Source organism: Condylostylus longicornis, unplaced genomic scaffold (genome assembly GCF_029603195.1).
Source record: "Condylostylus longicornis isolate FDR11 unplaced genomic scaffold, ASM2960319v2 ptg000048l, whole genome shotgun sequence".
NCBI classification, from domain to species: domain Eukaryota; kingdom Metazoa; phylum Arthropoda; class Insecta; order Diptera; family Dolichopodidae; genus Condylostylus; species Condylostylus longicornis.
The window spans coordinates 8260584-8283628 of record NW_026578017.1 but is presented as its reverse complement, the minus strand read 5'-3'; the positions used below and the strand labels follow the sequence as shown (position 1 = coordinate 8283628).

General features: G+C 25.8%; 1 protein-coding gene across 1 annotated transcript; it reads right to left on the bottom strand.

Moving 5' to 3' along the window:
* Positions 1 to 1242: 1242 nt before the first annotated feature.
* On the bottom strand, positions 1243 to 20868 carry LOC129610833 (uncharacterized). The gene is made up of 3 exons (XM_055523588.1): positions 20742 to 20868; positions 20174 to 20219; positions 1243 to 1609 (listed from the first exon to the last, which is right to left on the bottom strand). Exons 1-3 carry the CDS (start codon positions 20866 to 20868, stop codon positions 1243 to 1245), a joined length of 540 nt encoding a protein of 179 aa, XP_055379563.1.
* Positions 20869 to 23045: the final 2177 nt, after the last annotated feature.

The window sequence follows — 23045 nt, the reverse complement described above, 5'->3', positions numbered from 1 at the left end:
TCTATTTACGCTTCACTACTATGAAGAAGAGCGTTCCCACCGAAAACTCGATATGCAAAATTTGTTGCCATCACATTACCTCCCTTATTGTATGCAATGCGGTCGGTAATAAAAAATGAAATGGAAATAATTTTCTTTAAATATTATTCTGAGCGTTTTTTATTTCTTTTGTATAAATTGTAAATATTACAGTCATGACCTTCAAATTTTGTTATATTAAAAATAACAATATTGTATCATACTTTTTGGTACATTAAGACATATGAACAGGACGTTTCACATAAATTTTATTCATTTTCGTTAAAAAAATAAGCTTATTAGAATTTTCTAGGAAAATAATATTTTCTTTTTGATAGTATAGTTATATTCTTAACACAAAATTAAATTTACCCAGAAAAACACTTTCAATACATAACCTTTTTTAAAAAAATTTTGGCTATTTCATTTTTGGAAATCGTACACTGAAAGTAGTTTTCCACTGGCAAGGTTTTTATAAATTTTTTAATTTCTTTTTGTTTTCATTCATTCTCTACCTTCATTCTCCACTTTCATTTTCCCGTTATATACACAGACTTGTAATTGGGTAATTTCTTCAAATAAGAGTAAATCGGGTGTATTTTGGAAATAAATGTGTATTCCATGTACCATATCCACTCTTATTGTAAGTAAGGCGTTCTTCATTAAAGCAAAAATACGGTATTTCTGCAAGCCATTCTTTTCACGGTAACTCGTGTATTCATCAATGTCACAATTATGTCACAATTGTGTCATTTATTTGTAGTTTGTCTAGTTAAAATTTTTTGTATACTTTTGGGAGAATTTTTGCGCTCGTTATTTTTTGATTCAAAATGTAAGTTTTTTTATGTTTTTATGCAATATATTTTTGGAAAATATGTATTAACATTATTTTTAATTTACAGGGAAGAAATTGATAAAACCTGGACATTAGAAGTAACATTCCATAATACTTATTTCTTCTTCTACGGACTTAGGCCATTTTATAAAATTGTTTTTTAATTTATATATCATTTTGATGACAATAAGACTAATATTAAATGCAGCACCTTGTGCAATATTGAATAAATTGGAAATTTCTCTAAAAGTGAATCCATTTGCCAGCTTCCAAATGGTTATATGTAATGCTTTTGTAAGCGTCATACATGATGGTCTTCCATAAAAATAATTTTTCCATTGTGCTTGCAACAGGTTTTTTACTTTCTTCTTCTTCTTCTTCTTATAGCGTTACAGCCCTTGATGAGCTTTAGCCTTCTTCACTATTTCCCTCCAATTTGATCTATCTCTTGCAGTCGTCCTCCAGTTTATAATTTCTAATTTTCTCGCATCGAATTCTATGTCATCTAACCATCTATTTCTTGGTCGTCCTCTTGCTCTTGTTAGCAGTGCTCTTGCATTTAGTATTTGTATTTGATCTCTGTTTTCGGGCATTCTTATGACATGTCCGGCCCATCTTAATCGTTGGGATTCTATAAACTTTACTATGTCTTCGTTCTGTGTAAGTGCATATAATTCATCGTTAAATCTTCTTCTGTATTCATTATTGCTTAATCTAATTGGTCCATATATTTGTCGTAATATTTTTCTTTCAAATCTGAGAAGATAGTTTTCGTCATTTGATGTTTTTTACTTTCTAAGAGCATTTAATTTTAGACATAAATTCATGTACTTATTTCAAAGGTGGAACGCCCCATTCTAAAGTGACTCTTGAAAACATCATCCGAAAACTTGGAAATTTGTTTTTCAAAATTTTTTGCTTTGTTTACGCGGTGTTTTTTGAATCTACTTCTAATCAGCAATTTTGTTAAGATAAATTTTCTTTTTCTTTTTATCAAACTTGATTTATTAAATACACTTTCCTATGCTTTTCTATTGAATCCCAAATCCCACATTGAATCTAAACAAAGTTTCATTCTTAAAATTTTTATGTTACCTGGAATTTATAGTTTTTTTGAATAAGTAATAGAAAAAAAACTGGCAATAGTGAGTGAACACAATTCTGACACTTACAAAATTTCTATAACAATACTACAAAAATGTAGTTAACCGTTTTCAATAATGTAGCTTTATTTACCCTACCGTATTTTGACAGTAGTTTTTTATACATTAATGAAGACAGGATAAATTGTATTAAAATTACAACACATTGCGTATTAGAAAAAAACTTCGCTTTTGCTCTAATTTGGGATTGTTTCAATCCCGGAGAAGACAGGGCACTTATGTGTCTTTATAAGACTATAAATTTTTCCCTATGCTTTTTTGTTATATTTTGAATTATTGTAAAGCTGGTATAAAAGAATTAATATGTTATAAAATTAAAAGATGTTGTACGCGTTTCCTACTAAATTACTTCGAATGCAAGTAATTTTTCTAAATCCTATGCTTTTATAACACTTTAAGGTATTTTACAATTTATTAGAAAGAATATTAGACGTCATCCCAGCATATTTTTAAATGTATTAGCATATACAAACCTGTTCAGCTTACAAAATTCTACACTATACTTTATTTAACTATAAAGTTGAAAAAGAGAAACCTACTGCAAGCAAGTGTGCAAGTAACTAAGAAAGTAATGTCAAGATATGAAAAATACTTCATAGCTTTGTTTTAATCATGTGATTTTTCTGACAAAAAATTGTGATTGGAATGAAATTCAATAGAAAATAAAAATGTAATAAAAATGTTAAAAGTAAACTGCGCTCTTATGGTTTAGGAGTAACAGGTTGCTTTTTTTATTTCACAAGAATCACTTTACGGCTTTAGAGTACATTTTTTTTTATTCTGAAATTCTTAAGAAAAACTAACACTTTTTCTTTGTACCTGTAAAATATACAGTAAAAAATTCTAAAATAATCAAAATAAATTTTATATTTGCATAACTCTTCAGAAAAAATAAAGGAAATAAGAATCCATTAAATTTGTATTTATTTTACGAGGAAAAAAAATTCTCATATTTTAAGTTTAATTTTAAATTTTTCGTTTTAAAATAAATATTTATGTTGTAAAACAAGAGGAGCGGTTTTTTCCACAATTTATAATAATATGGAAATAAAGAGTTTCCATACTGACAGATTTCGAAGTAAATAGAAAAACAAATTATTTCGTAAAAAAATCAGTTTGTAGCCGAATGTTAAATTTCTGAAAAAGTTGTATATTTCGATATTTGATGGTTCGGATATCAGAGTGCTTATTGCAGATACGTATGTACTTCTAAGAAATTTAAATTGCGATCGGAATTAATCTGAAAAATTTAAACATCCTTAAAAACCCAATCCTTTCAAACTTAAATATCTTTAAAATTTACAAATCCTCATAACCTCTCTTATATTTTAACCTCCAAGGAGATTGGAGAAGTAAATTTGTAGGTTATCTCCCGTTTTGACCTCCAATTAGAGTTCGACATTAATGTGAACATAATTTATAAATTTGTTTATTGCAAGAGGGTTGTTTAATGCAATTAATAGTAAACGTAGCCTTTTATAACCTTTATTCGCTTTAATTCAGTTGTTATTCTATGCAGCATAACTGACAAAGTTTTGTTTAACTTTTTGTACAATTCATTATGTGGGTTAAACTGAAGATAATACTGCTCATCTTATTCAAGTAATATTCTATGCAATTTTAAGCACCTTTTTGTAACTCTTTTTTTACTATAGTAAGTTGACTCACTTTATATCGGGTAAAAAAGAAATGATTTTGTTTTTCAGCGGTTCACTTGGTTAAAAATGTATTTTTGGGAAATTTGGTTTTTTCTTATTTTTATCATGCAGTTTTTTTTTTCTATAAGTTACCCAAAAACAAATTTTTTACTGGTCCAACCAAGAACTGTAGAATTATTTACTCATATTCAATATTATTTCAAATATGAAGTCAATTTTTTTATCTTTGTATTTTAATTCTACAAACTCTCAAAATAAGTAAAGCGTGGAAATTTTAATTTAATTTTGAATAATACAATAAATTACTCTTATAAGCAGAATATGGATCATTGGCACACTACACCAATAAAAATAATAAGATATAACAATATTTGGGTTCTTGGCATTGGAGTCTAAAATCCCGAAAAATATGGCTTATTCAATTTTCGAAAAACTTTGCCAAATTATTTTTGAAAAATTTAAAATTATTTCGAAAATCTATGATTAAGCTTAAAAAAAATATTGATAAATTCCACCAAAATTATTTTAATTAGAGTTTTAGAGTTTTTGAAGAGAAAGCTTTAAATTTCATTTAATTCAAATTAAAAAATTCTTAACAAAATTTTGAGTTTAACCAGATTACAAAAGAAATTTAGCAAAAATTTTCTATTTTTTCTTGATAAAGTTATGTGGTCTCTTCCATAAGTACTTTTAGAGCTGAAAATTAACGTTGTTAAAACCAGCGTAATTAGAATATCGTGACGGAAGCTTTTGCAACAAATTGTGTAAAAATAATTTTATTCAATTACTTTCCAAATTTTTAAGGAAAGGGTTAAATATCTCTATGTAATATGCTTTGATTCATAGAACAAAATAAAAGAACACCGAGAAAATTTTAAGAAATAAATTCAATTTTTAAATATTTTTCAAAAATAAAAATGATTTTGACAGAAAATTTCTTTTTACCATCCTAGTTACTTAAAATTTGTTGTTTTTAAATTTTACTTGGAAAAATATTACTTGTTTCAAAGTATGAGACTGTATTCAAATTTTTCTTTTTTAAAAATCCTTCAACTTTATTATTTTTTTAAATTCAAACAAACATTTAAATAAAAATATTTCGACTAGCTATACAAGTATAGCTATGGCTGGTATTGTAAAAATAAGAAAGAAGAAACAAAAATTTTGTTAAAACTTGTTAACGACACTTTAGATCCTTTTTAGAATTTTTTTTGTTTTTTTTTTTTTTATTATATGTGCACATAAACTTTGTACTCATACGTGTTTAATATTTGTGCATTCTTATGTACAAGTATAGGGTAAATAAAATATTTTTTTGCTGTATTGTTGTTGCTGTATTTAAAATATTTTTATATTTCCATTTCAAATTTTGGTTGACAAGAAAAAAGAAAATTTTATTATCTGTTTGTATGTGTGTATGAAATTATGTAGCTTATTTATTTTATATTAATGTTATTATAATAAAATTGTAAGTAATCTATGTGAAAATAAAAGATACACTTTTATAACAATAAAATGTGAAGCAGTTCAGATTTATTAAATTAATTAAAAATGAGATTTCGTTTGACTATGTAGATGAATGCTTATTATAAAACAGAATTTTGTGATGGAAAAATCTGATAAAACAATCGTTGGAACTTTTCATTTTGCAACTCGGTTGTGTTCTTATCTAAATTAAAATTATTGTATAACAGTTAAAAGTAATTTAAAATAAAGGGATTTTCCTCAACGTTTGGTTTGGCAAATTTTTTAATAATACTTGTTAAATTATAATTAGAAAAGCTTACGAACTTATTTATCAATAATAATTTCACATGTCCATGAAATGAATGCTGATATTAATTTCGTTGAGACTACTGTACCTCTTTAGAACTTCCAGAAGGAGCATTAATAATTGTAAAACATCTATTTTTTGAATTAAAGATTTAAATATAATTTCAACTCCTGACAATATGCATTAAAAAATTTAGAAAATACTTTAAATTTTCGCTAAGAATTATTTTATATAATTTTTGGGGTGATGATTTCTAAAAAACTAAAATTTTAATAGTTTGTAGAACATTAATATGATAATTGTTTTCTATATTGGGAGCTAAATTTTTTTTTTATCTACCTCCCTTTCTTTGTTTTCACCTCCAAAAATTAAAAGAATTGTAATTTTCTGCTCTATAATTTTTCTAAAACTGTGGGCTTTTCTAAAATTCAATAAAACCATTAGACTGTAGCCGCAAATGTTCAAACCACATACTTAATATTAGCCATTCAATTCGAAGACTATACGAACGCTTGATTTTAGTTTTCATCCTAAACATATGCAAAATATGTTTATTGAATTTTTTTTGCTATATTAGTGAAAATAATTTAAAAATAGAAACTTGCTTTTAAAAAAAGAGTAATTTTTGGTTATTCGAGACAAGTGTCCTTCAATATCCAATTAAACATCGTTCCGAAATCAGAAAAATAAGCCCGACGACAACTTTAGTAAATACCTTTGAACATATAATATTTTCATGCATACAGGGTGATTCAGAAAAGTATACAACAACATATACCATTGATTAGTGGATCGAAAATGAGTTAAAATTTTGCTTCGGACTAGGTACGAAATCTCAGGGGATTCGGAGTTACAGGGATTTTAACGAATTTTCTCGAAATTTTTACTTATTTTGGGTTTCTGGATGATAACCTCCATTCTGAAAACGATGGGCGTTTCAAGCAAACAGTTTTTGAAAGGCCTAGTAAAATAGACATGTTGCTAAATAGACCGAGCATTCGAGCTTTAGGGAAAATCAAATTTTTCACTTGTTTAATTTTTTCAGTGTTTTCTAATTAAATAATTTCGCAAGGTATATTGTGAAACCTTGAAATTTTTTTATAAAATTTTTCGCAGCTGTTTAAATATCAATTAAAGCTCTCAAACATTAAAAAAATTTTTATGCTACAGAAGATATTGTACAAAATATTGTCATACATAAATTCATTTAAATCAAACCAGATGTTGATAAAACTGAAATTAAATTCAATTTAATATTTCCTTATCCAAAAATTTTACAAATTTCTCAAAATAAACACCAAATTTTGTAATAAAATTCATCTAATTCGGAAAAAATTCATGCTTTTCTTCTTTCCAATCTATTCAATCGCATGTTATAAATTAATTGCTTTACTGGAACACCTGTTTAGTTGCATCAACCGTATAGCAATTTTAGTTTTTCTAGAAATATGTTTGAAATTTATTCTTCCCATTAAATTATTTATTAGGTTCATAATATTAATACAATTTAATTTACAAACTCCATTTTGTTTAAAAAAATTAAATTTTCCTATTGAAAAAAAAAATTCTATTAGAATAATGGTCAAATTTTGTATGGCATGCCTTTAAAAATTGCACCAGCTAGATCATTTTAGTAACATCAGATGCTAAATGATGTCTAGATTTCGAAAATATTTTTTTAAAATTTTTAAATTGCACCCAATGTGAGAAAAATGCATTTAAAAATTTCAAACCATATAGGTACCATTTCTTATAAAAATTGGGAAAAATTAAAAACCTATCAATTTTTTTTACCAAGAAAAGTTTTGAAAAAAATTTTTGATTACTAGATTTTTTTTTGTTTTTCGTAACACAAAATTTTAATTTTTCTTTTCAAAAATTTAAAATTTTTTAAATTCAATTTTTTTTTTCAATTAAAAAGTTTGTATAAAATTTCGATTATTCAATTTTGTTGTTATTTGTTACATTTCAATAAAAACATTAAAATTCAAATTCAGATATTGTCACCAAAAATAAATGATAATTAATAATTACAACGCTTAAAATACTTGCCTTTGAGGGTCTTTAAAATCTTGACATAGAAATGGTTTTTGTATAATATCTTCTGTACCATAAAAATTTTTTTGATATTTGAGGATTTAAATTAAAGCTTAAGCAGCTGGGAAAAATTCTATAAAGAAAAACTTCAAGATTTCAAAAAATACCTTACGAATTAGAACTGAAGTTATAATTAAAAAACCTTGGATAAGTAAAAATTTCGTGAAAATCCCTGTAACTCGAAAATCCTTGAGATTTCGCACCTAGCCCGGAGCAAAACTTTTACCCTTTTTTCGATCCTCTAACCAATGGTATATGTTGTTCTATACCATTCTCAATCACCCTGTATATACTTCAATATAACAACTGTACTTTAGTGTGTTATACAGGCATATGTATGTACAGCATGTTATTCATTACATAACACATAATATTATTTCTAAATTTAAAACACAGAAAAAAAACTATAAAAATATGATTATTGTTTCTGTATTACAAAATTTTGCATGACCTACAAAATATTTTTTTTGTTGTTACTTCCCTTATACGAGTACCCCTATGATTCAATAAAAATATTATTTACAATGAATGTAACAAAAAATGTTGTTTTCCGCCTATTGTTTTTCTTTTTTTTTAAATTTGTTTTGTTTTTTTAAATATCCTTAAAATTATTTAAATTTTCTCTGATAAAAAAATGAAAATATTTTTGATGCAAGATGCCTAAAAAATCATATTTTAAAAACCTAAACAAAAATATCATATTACATCGGAAGCATGAGTAAACGACAATGTAAAGAATTATAAATAGTTTTATGATACCAAAGTTTAGACTTTAGAGAGAAAATGTCAAAATTCTAAAACAATATTTTTACGTTTATAGGAATAAATAAATAAATATAAAAAATATGTCTGTGTGTTATGTTCTAGGAAAACTTATCTAGGTTACTGGTTACTTTTAAAAACAATTTTATGGTATGCACCATGGCTTTATTGAATTAAATACAGCTGTATATAGATTCTATATTGCTTGCGTATATACATTGTGTTTCAATTTAAGTGTTTGTATAGTATTTTTGAAATCAAATTCGGAATTCCAAATTGTACAGATTTTATAAGTTTTCTTCGAGCTTTAAAAATAGAATGCAACCTATTTAAAATGAGCTAAAAAATTTCTAAAGCAAAATTTTCTTTTGTAATCTTGAGCTACATCTTAATCATGCAATTTAAATGTGAGTGCATCTAAAATTTGAGACTAAAATGTTAAGTTTAAGCTATTAAAATACTGATTAAATATAGAAATTTTTTATTTGAATATGTAAATTTATTATGAAACTAAATGAAATTATGTGCCTACTCTTTAAATTTGATGAGGATTTTTACTCGTTTTCTTGGGTTAGTCCCATCAATTCTTATAATTTGCATTTCTATTGAGAATGTTTTCCCATCGCTTATTTCTTTAAATATCTGATTGAAAATATCGTTGCACAAGCTTACGTTGAATGAACTAAATTGTAAAGACAATATTTTAAAATTTTTACGTGGTAGAAGAATTTTAGGGCTATTGAAATAATGTGATGAATTTCAAAAAAATTAATGAAACTTTTTCGATTCACACTAAATAAGAAGCTGAATTTTATATATTTTTTTTTAGTTGAGGTAAAAACATCGAAATTGTATTGTAATTAAGGAATTCCTTAATTTAATAAAAAATGTATTGTAGAATCAAATACTGTTCATTTAGAGTTTTATTACCAAAGACAATCCAAATATTTTTTTCATAAAATTATTAAAGAAAGTCAATTTATTCAATGTATAGACTGTGTAAATTAAATTTTCTGAAATATAGCATGTAAAATCTTCCACAAAATACACCCTTTGAAGAGTAATTTAAATAAGTTTCGCTCAAAAACAGTAATATTTTTTATTTATTCAATAAAAGAAAACCCATATTTTGAAATTCATATGGTAAGAAATGACAAGAATTATGTTTTTGCGGTTGCTTTTCAAAATCTTCATATAGATATGCGGTTTTTGAAACACATTGTAACAATATAAATATATGGAGAAGTTTTATATATAGAGAAGAATGCATATGCATAATATTATGTAACCATAAAAGTATGTTAGTTTTCAAGATAGGCAAAAAACAGAATTTATTTCAGCAATAGAAACTAGAAATAAATCTTCAATTTTATGTATTTTTGCTCATATGAACAACTACAAATACTTCCTAGTATAGATTGTAAAATATACAATACAAAGTGTACGAACTAGCAAAAGTATAAAATGTTTTGTGACAAAAAAATATTTTGTAAAAAACGAAAATTATTTGATACCGGAATATTCAAAATGTATAGATATTTTTGTGAATAGGTTTGAATTCTAAATACAGTATTCAATGTTCGTCCACAATACAAAATTGTATGTATATACCTATAGTTAGAGATATTATCATTATTGTTTGAAAAGGAGAAAAAAAGGATAAGAAAAGGAGAATGTAAAGGATTACGAAAAGTTTAAGAGTTATCCTACTTGTAACATGTTACAATTAGGAATTTTTCTTATTTGTTTTTTTTTTTATTTGTTTTTTTTCCATACATATAGGGTTTCTGTATTGTATAGAAATATTGGAGGAAAATATGCATTGGTTGGGAAACATATTGAAATGAAAATATTGTCAATACTAAAATTTTAATAATAGAACCCATGCGAATTAAAAGAATTCTTGTATATTATTTGTATACAATAAAAAGGTATTTAGTATACTCATATATTGTTAAAAGTTTAAAGATTTCCAAAATAATTGCCATTCTGACAGCCTTATATTCAAGATATTTTAACAAATAATTTCAGATATTTAACTATAAATTGTTTTCTTTAGCCAATTCTATTATTAAAAAAAAATTGTTACATTCAATTCAAATAGAATTTGCTTATATTTTAAAGGGTTATCTTTTAATTGACGTTTTTTTAACTTAAGATAGAATAATGACGATTATACCAAGATTCCGAAATAATATGCTCTTTACATATTTAAATACATACAGTTTGCCAGAATCTCCATGGTTTTCCCGAAGAGTGAATACGTCCAGATGAAGAAAAACATTTAGTCACATTTTGCTTTTTAGGCCCTACTTCCCGAATTACTACAGGATTATTGAAAATTTATTTCATATAAAAAGTATGATTAATAATAATCAAAGTTTTTTTGTTTCTAATCTTCGCAAATGTAAATAAATTTAATAAAGTTGTGGAACAATACATAAAGAGCAGAAAAACAACCTAATTTTTAAATGGAAAAGTCAACTCTTATTGCACACGAGTATTTTCTATTCGGAAAGCTAAAAAAAGTTTTAAGAACGACCTTTGTATTTTGCTTCAAATTTAACATTTTTAAAATTACAGTACGGGGAATAACACGACCACTTTTAGAAACTATAGTCCGAAATTTGCAAATAAAAAATTATAAAGTAATTTTAGTTGCAATAATCGGCTACACAACAAATTCTTAATGCCCATAAAGTTCTAATCATTTGTTAGAACTTGGAGAACAAAAAAAAAATTATAGATTGACGAAAGGACTAGAATCCTGTATTACAATCCAGAATACTAGTGATTATACTGCCATGCTACAGTTATTGAGTTTATTAAAACTATTTAAAAAAATCCGTGTGTCAAGACTTATTCTCGTTATTACTCTATTTATTCCAAATAAATATTAATATTTTGTTAAATGTGGAAAATTAATATTTTTTCATGCTGTTACTACACAAAAATATAAATCAGTTCGTAATTTATAGCGAACAAAAATAAATATCTTGCTTATACACAAGTACTATGGAAGTAAAGAAAATAACTTAAAAAAAAAATCGTTTCTTAATAATTTATAATTCTGTAAACTATTTGTAATATTTCCAAACAAAAAAAAATTATATTAAAATTTGGTAAAATGTGCTCAAGTCATGCATACTTTATTTCAAATTAAATATTTTAATACTGCAGAACATTTTATTTAAGCAGCTTCCTTTTTTGCCTTCCTTTTTTTTTTTCTCTTGGTTTTTTAATTTCCTGTAATAAATATATAATTATGAAAAAACATCATCTCATATATATAATCTCATATATATATCATCTCGTATTTACTTAAAAATCGAAGTTTACATATAACCAGAAATACTTAAATATGTATGTATTAATGTAAGTATGTTTACTTCGCCATAATTTTCATCTCTCATTTTGTATACAAGTTATTGATTACAAAGTAAATTTTATATATCAATAATAATATATCAGCTAAATGAAAAACGGCTTACAATAAAATAGTAGATAGTATTTATGCTTACATTTAAATTATAATCATACGTAGGTAATTTTTAGAACAAAAGTGGTTATTAGTTTCAATCTGTCCGTTCGTTCGTCTGTCCGTGTGTCTGTTTACAAAACTTTTACACCCTTGAAAGTAAAAAACTGAAATTTCATGCGTACATAAATCTCTGCTAGAAACTTATTTCCGTAAAGAAAATTTTTGCCTAACCACACCTCTTCTAAAAGTTATTAATTAAAAGACTTAAAAGACTTAAAAATGTCATCTTTGAACTAATTATTTTAAAGAAACTATACGCATTTTTAAAATTTTAACACAATAGTGTCGGACTGTTACCGCGACATAGCATAATTAAATATTAAAAAAGCAAGATGGTTGCTAAAATTAACCGTTATCTTAAGTCCGTTTCTTTTCGAATTTTTCATATTGGCTTTCTTCTAAACTATAATTTGTAGGAGTCTGAAATTTAACCTTTTGGATATTGGTAAGTAGCTTATTTCGTTAGAAGAAATTCCTTTTCACAGTTCAATACCCTCTCGAAATTTGTAAAATTTAAATTTTTGACACTAATATTTCCGAAATTGCGAGCTTATCCAAATTTCTATAAGTGTAGAAAGCTAACTGTTAATTTCATACCATTAAAAAATATAATTATTTTTCTTAACTCGAACATGATGTTAACTTTAAATTTTCTGTTGCTTTATTTCAAAGGTAGCATGCATTGCACATCCTAAATGTATGCAATCTTTAAAATATGTTCATATACGAATGAAAATTATTTTAATAATAATAATAATAATAATAATAATAGTACAAGTTGAAGTGAGTTTTCACTTGTTGAAGGGAAAAGTGCTACATTGCATACTATTTGAACCAATTTTATTTATCATTAAATTTAAGTACACATTAAATACAATATTAACTTGTTAAAAATTATATATTGTTAAATTTAAAAAAAAACAATTAATTTTGTACAAATATCATCACTTTTGTTTCAAATATTTAACTGTTAGATTAAAAACATTTTCATGTCTGTAATTTATTTCTATACCTGCTTAATTTTTAGCACTTTTCCAAAAATTTTTTGAAAAAAAGTGCTTATTAGTTTCACTCTGTCCGTCCGTCCGTCCGTCCGTCCGTCCGTCCGTCCGTCCGTCCGTCCGTCCGTCCGTCCGTCCGTCCGTCCGTCCGTCCGTCCGTCTGTCCGTCCGTCCGTCCGTCCGTCCGTCCGTCCGTCCGTCCGTCTGTCCGTGTGTCTGTTTACAAAACTTCTACATTCTTAAAGATAGAAAGCTGAAATTTAATACGTACATAGATCTTTACTAGAAACTTATTTTCGTAGAACAAAATTTTTACCTATCTCCCCCCCTCTAGAAGTTATACCCCCCCAAAGCACTAAAAATGGCCTATTTTAACTATTTGCTGCAATGAAACCATAAGCATTTTTGAAATTTTGCAAACGCAGAAGGGCAGTGACTTGCTTCCCCTACCGCGGTATACTATAGTTAAACTTTAGAAAAACAAAATGGCCGTTCAAATTTACCGTTATCTAAAGTCCTTTTTTTCCAAATTTTTCATGTCGTTTTTCTTCTAGACCCCAGCCTGTAGAAGCTTGAAATTTTAGGAGCTTTTAGACATTAACAAGTAGTTCATTTCGTTAGAAGAAAATTTTTTTCCATCTACACCCCCTCTTAAGTTATGGCCTCTTGAAATTTGTGAAATATGCATTTTTGACACCTTATATTTCTGAAACCGCAAGTTTTTTCAAATTTCTATAAACGCAAAAAGTTAACAGTAAATTCCATGAAATTAAAAAATATAATTATTTTTCTTAACTCACACAATTAACCCTTAAAATCGAGCATTATGTTAACCCCTGTTTATATTAAATTTTGCTTTATTTCAAAGACTGCATAAATCATTCATCCTAAATATATGCAACCCTAGAAATAGTTTTGTATATGAATGAAAATAATTTTAATAGTGTGGTGGATATACATAAACTGTTTTTAAAAGCAGTATTTTCACTTGTTTAAGGGAAAAGTGCTACAATACAAACCATTGGTTTGACCCAACTTTATTGATTCTTACTTTCAACATTGTTCCAGATGGAAAAATTTAAAATTCTTAATTTTTCAAAGCTCCAAATACTATTTTATTTATTGTAAAGTACCAATTTTTGAATGAAAACTTTGAAATAACACATCCAAGTTGCATTACTAAAAATTACAATAAAGCTGTATAAGAGAAAAAATATAAGTATACGTACAGTTTTATAAGAAACTAGATAAGATTAAAGGAAACACTTGAATAAAATAAAGAGAAGAAAAAATAAGAAAATTGTTTTAGTAAATAATTTTGTACATTTTATGCCTTTTTGCTAAGAAAACTATTAACTTGACATTTATAGTAATTGAAGAATAGAAATAAAAACAAATTTAGATGTAAAGCATGTTGTGGTCTAAAAATAAATGATTTTCTATAATACCGCAAGAAAATTAAATAGAAACACTTTTCACCACTTGTTCATATCATTCATATGAATGTATTGTTCGTATCACTTTCATATTATTTAAATATTTTCACATTTTTCCCATTGAATTTTCCCAAGTATATTATGTATGTATGTGTTGTCACAAATAAATATGTATACGTTTATCATGAACACATAAATCGTTCAAAATGCTTTGTCGCATACTTAATCTTAAGAATTTGCTTTGTCTTTGTTTCCTTAAGGATCTTCAAAGCGATTACTACCAAGGAAGATAGCATATACTCGTATTTTGTAATTTTCAAATTTTTTGTTAGACTGGTATGAGTATGCAATATTAATACATGATATGATGTATAACCATACGCATTGTATATATAAGAAATACCGAAAATAATCTCAATAACTGTACGTACACGTAGGATTGGAAAAACAATGTAGCTTAAATACATTTGAAAAAAAAAAACAAATAACGTATCTAATACTATATTTTACATCACATATTTTGAAATACTAAAGTATTCCATTGTTTCACTCAATTATACATTGACAAATAAATTAAAGTTTAGTTGAAGTTAATAGATTGCGAAAACATAACTTGCTTATTTATATTTAGTTGTATAATTTAATAAATTATAATTTCATTTATAATAACTGCAATTATTGTCAATGTAGTTATAATATTAAATAACAGCAGTTAAGAAGAACAGCGTATTACATTTATCCAAAATGGCCGAAAAAACAATAACAATATATTGATTTTAAATAGATCAACACAGCTTTGACACAGCTTGAACAATGCGTTATGATGCGCCAGTACTGTGTTTCAGAGAATCTGACTGATTTTAATTCTGACATTTTCTTAATATTCACAGTAATTTAGACTGTGACTATAACGACAATAACCAAAGTTTCATCTAAATAAATTCAGGCATAGACCAAAGGGTTTCTAAAGTGAAATCACTTGATAATATAAAAGCAAATGTGTAAATTCGACCCGTGGTAAAATAGCTTGTAATGCTAATTTTCGGTCAACGGGTCGAAATTTGAACATAAAAGAAACTAATTACTAAATTAATACTAACTTTTAAGTGCTTATTTTCTTCATATTTTTTGTATACACTAAAAAATTTATATAGAAAATTGAGAACTTTCACGAAAAATCAATAGTATTTCTAAATCACGCGTTATATTGGCTTCAGAGTTTCAGTCAAATTAAGTTTTCATTCAGTTCTACAATATATTTGAATAGTCGTGTACGTATTACAAAATTTTCAAATTAAATATTTAATATTAATTCTATGCTTGTATATAAGCGTATGTATTAGCGAAAACATATGTGCATACATATTATATCAAAGTCCTTAAGTTGAAATAGATTTTTATAATAATATATTATGTATGGCTATGCTTGTGCTTTGTACTTTTTACAAAATTAGAGTAAAAATAGGTTATATTTACATTATTATATACCTACATACATACTTATAATACAGTTGTAAGTTCAAATGATTTCATGTTTATTGTATGTATATATATATTGTGTACACATATTATAATCATCAAGTAATATAAACTAAGTCGAGAACTATAAAAAATAAGAAAAAACAATAAAAGGAAAAATTGTTTTCATTTTCCGTATCCTATTATTATACATAAAGTACTACAATGAAATAAGTATTTGAATATTTGTGAAAAGAGAAAATCAAATTGTGAATGGTATGTTTTAAGTACACATAATCAAGAATGAAATAGAAAAAAAAAGGGACTTTTCGGATGGCATTGTTAACTATATTTTATCCTTAAATTGAGCCTATTTTTATTTACTAAAGGGACACCATATATGTGCTTATTATTTTCCATTTACATTTTATTGTATATAACTACATCTATATAGAATAGATATATTTCATTTCCTTTTTCCTTTGAATGTGTCTTGAATAAATAAAACAAATGATATAGAAAGTGTTAAATTAACTTTTTTCTTCCTCTTCATTTTCTTTTGTTTTTTTGTAGGTAAGTCTACTTGTCTCTTAATTTTGGATATACTTAATATATTTAAAAGAGTTTATTTAGCTTTAATGTTTTTCTACCAACATTTTGATAGAAAATGGCGAAAGAAAAACATGACTAATACGTTGAAATACGTTAGGAGGAAGGTATGAAATTCTTACTATTTTAAAAGATTAGTATATACACATATTTATATAATGTATGTATATAGATTATAGATAAGTAAATTAGAATTCGGGTGATTGAATTCTTTTTAACATTTTCTTAAATATTTAAATAATGCCTTTACGTATATACATATGTAGATATGTAAATGTATAAAAATAACTTTCATCTACTTATAACATTGTGGTGACGCTGAAGTTACGGTTTTTCTTTTGTCTAGTTAAAGAATTTTACTTTGTGAAATAATTTTCAAAAATATTTTTTGAATTTTTAAACAAAAAATTTTGATTATAATCCAAAATTGTTTGAATAACAGTTATATACAATTGCTTTATTTAAGTTGATAATTTCAAAGTTATTTAATTGAATTTGAATAATTTTAATAAATAATATTTTAATAATTTGAATAAGCTAGTAGAGGGCACATTATTCGAATAATTGAAAAAATGAAAAATTTTACAATAATTTTTTTTTAACATAGTTTGCAAGAAAAGCAGTATACAAATAGTATATAATATGTAAAAGGTAAACCCAAAAGGGCGGCAGAATATTGAAATTTTAAGAATATTAGAGTTGGAAGATCATTAACTGTTGGAAGATCAGCTTAAAAAATTTTGAAACATAACCAATATTACTTAAGATTGCTTTAGGTGATTAGTTATTTGTGCAGTGACTCCTTTAGATCGTTAACGAGTTTACTATTTCTCTATAAATTACTATAACGCACAAATTTTCACAATTATAATTTTAGCAAAATTTGATAGTAGTGAAAAGAAGCCAAGAGATTTTTGACATTAAAGTCTTTGAATTGGGAATAGTTACAGCTTGTAAACATATCTACTAGTAAGTTGTCATTCATTTAGCACCTATAAATGTCATGAAGGAATTTGCAAAATTCATTCAGTGACATAATGGAAAATCGATGGTACACGTTTTGAAAATCTCTGAAAATCCTTGACATATCGTCCAAAAGATAAAAGTTCTACAAGTTTTGTTCGGAAAATAATTATTTAAAAATCGTTCCTTCAAGGCGGCAGTCTCTAAAGTCCATAGATGTCCTAGGAAACATTTGAAAGAAGACATTGAATGCAACACTCTGAACTAATTGCAATATATGAAAATTTTTATTGATTTTCTAACTTCTCAATAGTGAGTGGCCGTTGTTGGATTGAACCTTATGTTTTGCTAGCTTCGCAATATTGTCTCCGTGAATTCACTATAGATCAAGTTTTTATTCTGAATTTAAGAAAAAAATTAGCCTTCAAATCGAACTAAAAATATTAAAAATATCTCAAAAATTTAATTTCTGTATAAAATGTATGGTTCTCGTATTGTCCTTTAGAGCATGATATTAATATCAAAAAATTTCTCAAAATCATATGCATATACGTGTCATATACATATAATATATTATATAATATATTAAATTAATAAAATAATAGATCAAACACAACGATGTTATAACCCTCTTTCTGTCTTTCTCTTTAAAAATCCTTTTGTACTTTACTACATTATGTTAAGAACTTTTCTTCTTGATGAAAATGGTTGCATTCTATAAAAAACTTACTGCCCATATTATGCATACAAACGGAGATGATGAAGAAAATTATAGGCTATCAATGCGTATATTTTGCAATAATACATACATATGTACGTATATTATGCACGTGTAGGGTTGTAAACAAAAAAGAGTTCCTTATTATACCCGTATGAACGTATGTTCGAAGGGTATACTAAATTTGCCTTACCGTTTGTAACGCTAAGAAATAACGGTCTTATATATAGGCTCAAGTGTATGTTTTTGATCAGCGTCAAATTCTGAGTTGATTTAGCATTGTCTGTCCGTCCGTCCGTCCGTCCCAACGATAACTCAAAAACTAATTGAGCTAAGTTCACCAAATTTTCACAAATGATTTATTGTAGTAAGTGCCAGAACCCTATTTAAATTGGACATGATCGGGGTACCGGTTCGGGTAGCTGCCATACAACTTCAAAATTTATTTGGCTATATCTCAGAAACTATAAAAGCTGTGGTATTGAAATTTCACACAAACGAATATATTAGCAGGGCCGATGTACTTCATAAAATTCGCTAAAATTTCTTGGCTCTTTCTGGTAGCTGCCATACAACTTCAATAGTAGTTTGGCACAAACAGTATTGAAAAAATTTTGCATAATTTAATGTGGTAATACGGCAACTTAAAGTCATAGTCTGGCCCCATAGTTAGTTATGGCACATTAGTTATTCGCACATAGGATAACAAATTCGTACGAGTATCACAGAGTTGACAAGGTCAACTCTATTTTTTTTCTCGTTTTTATTTATTTTTATATTTTTCTTATTTTTGTTGTATTTTAACTAAAGGTTTTGTTTAATAGTAATGATTCAATTTAGTAATAAAAATAAGTGCCTAAATAATTTACGCTTATATTACACGCATATACATATATGTGTGTACATTGCAATACATATAATTATGCATGTGTGTATGTGTGCATTAAACTTAATATAAAACTAAAATAAATACATGATATATTTTTTTGGTTCTTACATGGAAAATGAGAATAGCAGAAAAGAAAATTTCCTTGTTAAAACTTTTCATTTGATACTTTTATTTTCTCTTTCCTATTAGCTAAATATGCCTAACATACACTATTACTCGTATATGCAATATAACGTATATACAAAAATATTTTTATACATAATACAAATATATTGTGTTTTTAGCCTCTAAAGGAAAACTAAAATAACTACGAAACTTTGAAGAATTCTTAAACTTTTATATTATTATAGAGTTCTTGTTTTTTTCGTATTATAACGAGTGTATTGGGAAGAAATGGTCAGGAATTCTTTCATTTATATTTTATGATGTTGAAAAATAAAAACAAACAAAAAAATTCAAAGAAATTTACAACAACAAAGGAGGTAACTATAAGAATTAATTACAGATTTTAGCAACTTCTAAATTGTACACATATGTCTTATTTTTATTGAGTAAGATGAACTCAATTTTCGCAATAAAATAATAAGTGAATGAAAAACAAAAACAATTTTCATATAACATAAGGTTTATTTAAAGGAAGTTTTTGTTTTGTTTTTTTTTCTCCTATATTTCTTTTCGGGGGAGTTGATTTCAGTGTGTGTAAATTATACCCAGTTTTTATTAAGTTCCTTTTCTTGAATCCTATACAATATTATTATGTATGAGGGCATATACGGTATTTACATATTATTTATAGAAATGTAAATTACCTAAACGTATATGTATGTATATGTGATATGGATGTGTGGGTACCTATAATATGTAAAGTAATTTTCTGTAATTTTTTTTTTTGGTTTTTGTTATGAAAACATTAAAAGAAAAAATGAAAATGGAAAAGTTTATAAGAGTTATTTTAGGCTTCCTGACCCTTAATATCCCCTTTCATTTTCTCTTCAAATCATTTTTCTTTTATGTTTTTTTTTATTTTCTTCTTTTATTTTTATTTTGTATTCTACATAATATTATATTGTGCATAGGTATGCTTAGTATAGTGGCATTTACATTATTGTTTGTCTAACAATAATCAAACAGAAATACGAGTATATATAGAGGATTTTTAAAGAAAAAAAAATGAGAACAAAATTAGAACAAAAATAAAAAAAAAGAGAAAAAAAGGGAAGAAAGGGGATTCAAGTAATGAATAAGGATAACGCATCATCATCATTATCATCGTCATCATAATCATCATCATATAAACCTAAAATAATAAGGTATTAAAGGCAACATGTATTTTAAGGATGAAAATAAATATATTAGTAAGAAAGAGGTTACCAACTTATTCAGAAAAAAAAGAAGAACGATCAGTAGATCATATTTACAAAATTTTTTCATTAGGCAATTTTTTCAATTAAAATTCTAGCAAATTGTTAAGAATAAATTCTTGTATTTTCATAGATGTCAAAAGTGAAAATCGATTTGCGGCTACATTAAATGCTTTTTTTCAACTATTTTAAACGTTCAATTAAATGTATTTCAAAATATAAACTTGAATGTAAAACTAATGATGTTATTAGCATGTATATGCCACCGGAAATGACATTTTCCAATATTCGTTTAGAAAATTGCATATTTCTGTTTGCTACTGCCTTGAAAATAACATAAAATTTTATTTAAACAGACAATTTTACTGACTTTATAGAAAGTTTTCTAATTATTTCTTTAAAATTCTTTATGTCTTTTAAAGTAAAATTATTAATTTTTGATTTCCTCTTTTTTATACTCTGCATCTTCGAGAAAGGTGTAATAACTTTGGTACGGAGTTTGTACGCACTTGCAGGAATCGTATGCGGTACGGATATGTGCATATATTCTTGCCCAACGGAAATATTCTGCGTCGATTTAAACATTTCCATTCGGCCGTCCGATCTCGCGATAGCTCACAAACTTATAAAGCAAACACCACCAAACTTCCACAAAGTGCTTCTTTTTTGGACAGACCCGTTAAATATTTAAAAATAAAATTATGTAAAAGTTATATTTTTGTGGCGTTATCAATAAAAAAGCAAAGTTATGTTCTTGAAACTTGTTAGTTTTGTGCCCAATTATAGGCAACACATATGCATAGATCTTTTGTGGAATGGTTAGACAGGTTCAAATAATTGCCATACAACTACGAAAACTAATTGTAATTATTTCAAAAACAAATTTTTATTTTGTCAATCAGCAAGTTATATTCCAGTCGATTCAGATCTACGAAAACGTTATTAATTGTTACAAATATGAAATTTAAGGGAAAATCACTTTAACTGAGCACAAGAAACTTACACATGCATAAAGAATATTTCCTTTATTGTAAAAGAAGTTCAGTTGTTGAAATTGTTCAGTTGGTGTTCATAACAAAAATCATTTTTATTAGAAGAGTAAATAAAGAAATAAGTTCTATATTCTAAATTGACCCTTTTTAATAACAGAATGTGTAATTTGAAACACATGTAATTGTTACGTGATTTTATAGCACAAAATTTGCTTCAAATTATTGCTCTGAGAATAATCTTTCTCTTAGCTTTATTCAGCGTTTGTACAATTAAAAAAAAAAAAATAAAATTCTAGACAACAATTAGATACGCAAAAAGAGAAAATCTGGCAACTTTTTAAAAACTTAAAAAATTATTTATAATATGCATCCACTACATATACGTACATACTTACTGTTCATTTGTACCAATTTAATATTGACATGCATATGTGTAGCGTTATATATATCATAAAAAAAATGTCTTTCATTACGTTGTTTATATATTTATTTACAATATTTATTTATAAAATACATACATACATAATATGCATATCTTATTATGTACACTTACATTAAAAATCATACAAAATATATACATACATACATACTTACATATGTAGGTATATTTAAGGCACATACAACTATATTAACGTAATACTCCTGTAAAGAATAATTGGATTTTTAATTGCACCTTGAGGATAAGCATAATGGGCAATTTGAAATGTTCTTGTACATTTGTTATTGTAAAATAAAAAAAAAAGGAAGGAGAAAATAAGTTTAGTTTATTTAAAAAACAAAAAAAAAAATAAGAAAAAAAGTATAAATAACGGTGAAAGTAAAAACAACGAAAAATATAAAAGATAAAAAATAAAATTTTTTTATATTAGAATAACTAAAATGGGTGGAACGGCAAAAGGAGACAAGATTAATTTATAAAGTATAAACAAATAACAAAATAAATAACAATATATGTATGTATGTTTGTATGTACATATTTATGTTTAAACAAACGTTTAGAACTACAATTTACTCACACACAAGCATGCTGTTTTATGTATTAAAAAAATATTTAATATGTGATTGACTATTGTGTACGTTTTGATTAGTGATGTCTTCAATTTTAAGACTTTTAACAAATCCAAAAAAAACGTAACCACAAGTGTATTGTAAATAAAACAAATTCTTTTCCATAAATTCAACATCTAACTCCAATATCCTAAATCAAAATGATTTCACGGAATCCATATGAATTCTAAACGCACTTAAAAAATTAGAACGAAAATATAACCCCTCCCCCCGAATTATTACTTACCGCATTTAATATACTAGTGTTATAATTATTTTTCTTGTAAATGAAATAGTTTGATAAAAATAAAACTAAACACCCTTTTTACTCTATTTTAAATATTATAAAATTATTTTAAACAAAAAATTAAAAAAATTTACACACCAAAGAATTCAATTTTAAATCCTTACACAAGGACTTTCTACGAATATTTTGAATTGTTTTAAAAAACATCCTGGTATGTAATAAATTTTTTCAATTATAGTATAACGTAGAATAAAATTTATTTTCAATCCATGTATTTTAGATTTGGATCCTTTTTAGTGGAATGATTCTACCCTAAAATACCGGAAATTATTTCAAGTTTAGGTGTCATTTCCCTTAAACTAGGTATTTTAATTTTATGTGTGAATATTGTAATGATTTTAAAGGTTAGATAGGTGGAAATTTTCTGTATGTATTTCATGTACGTATGTGTTAGCCTGACATGTATTAAAATATAT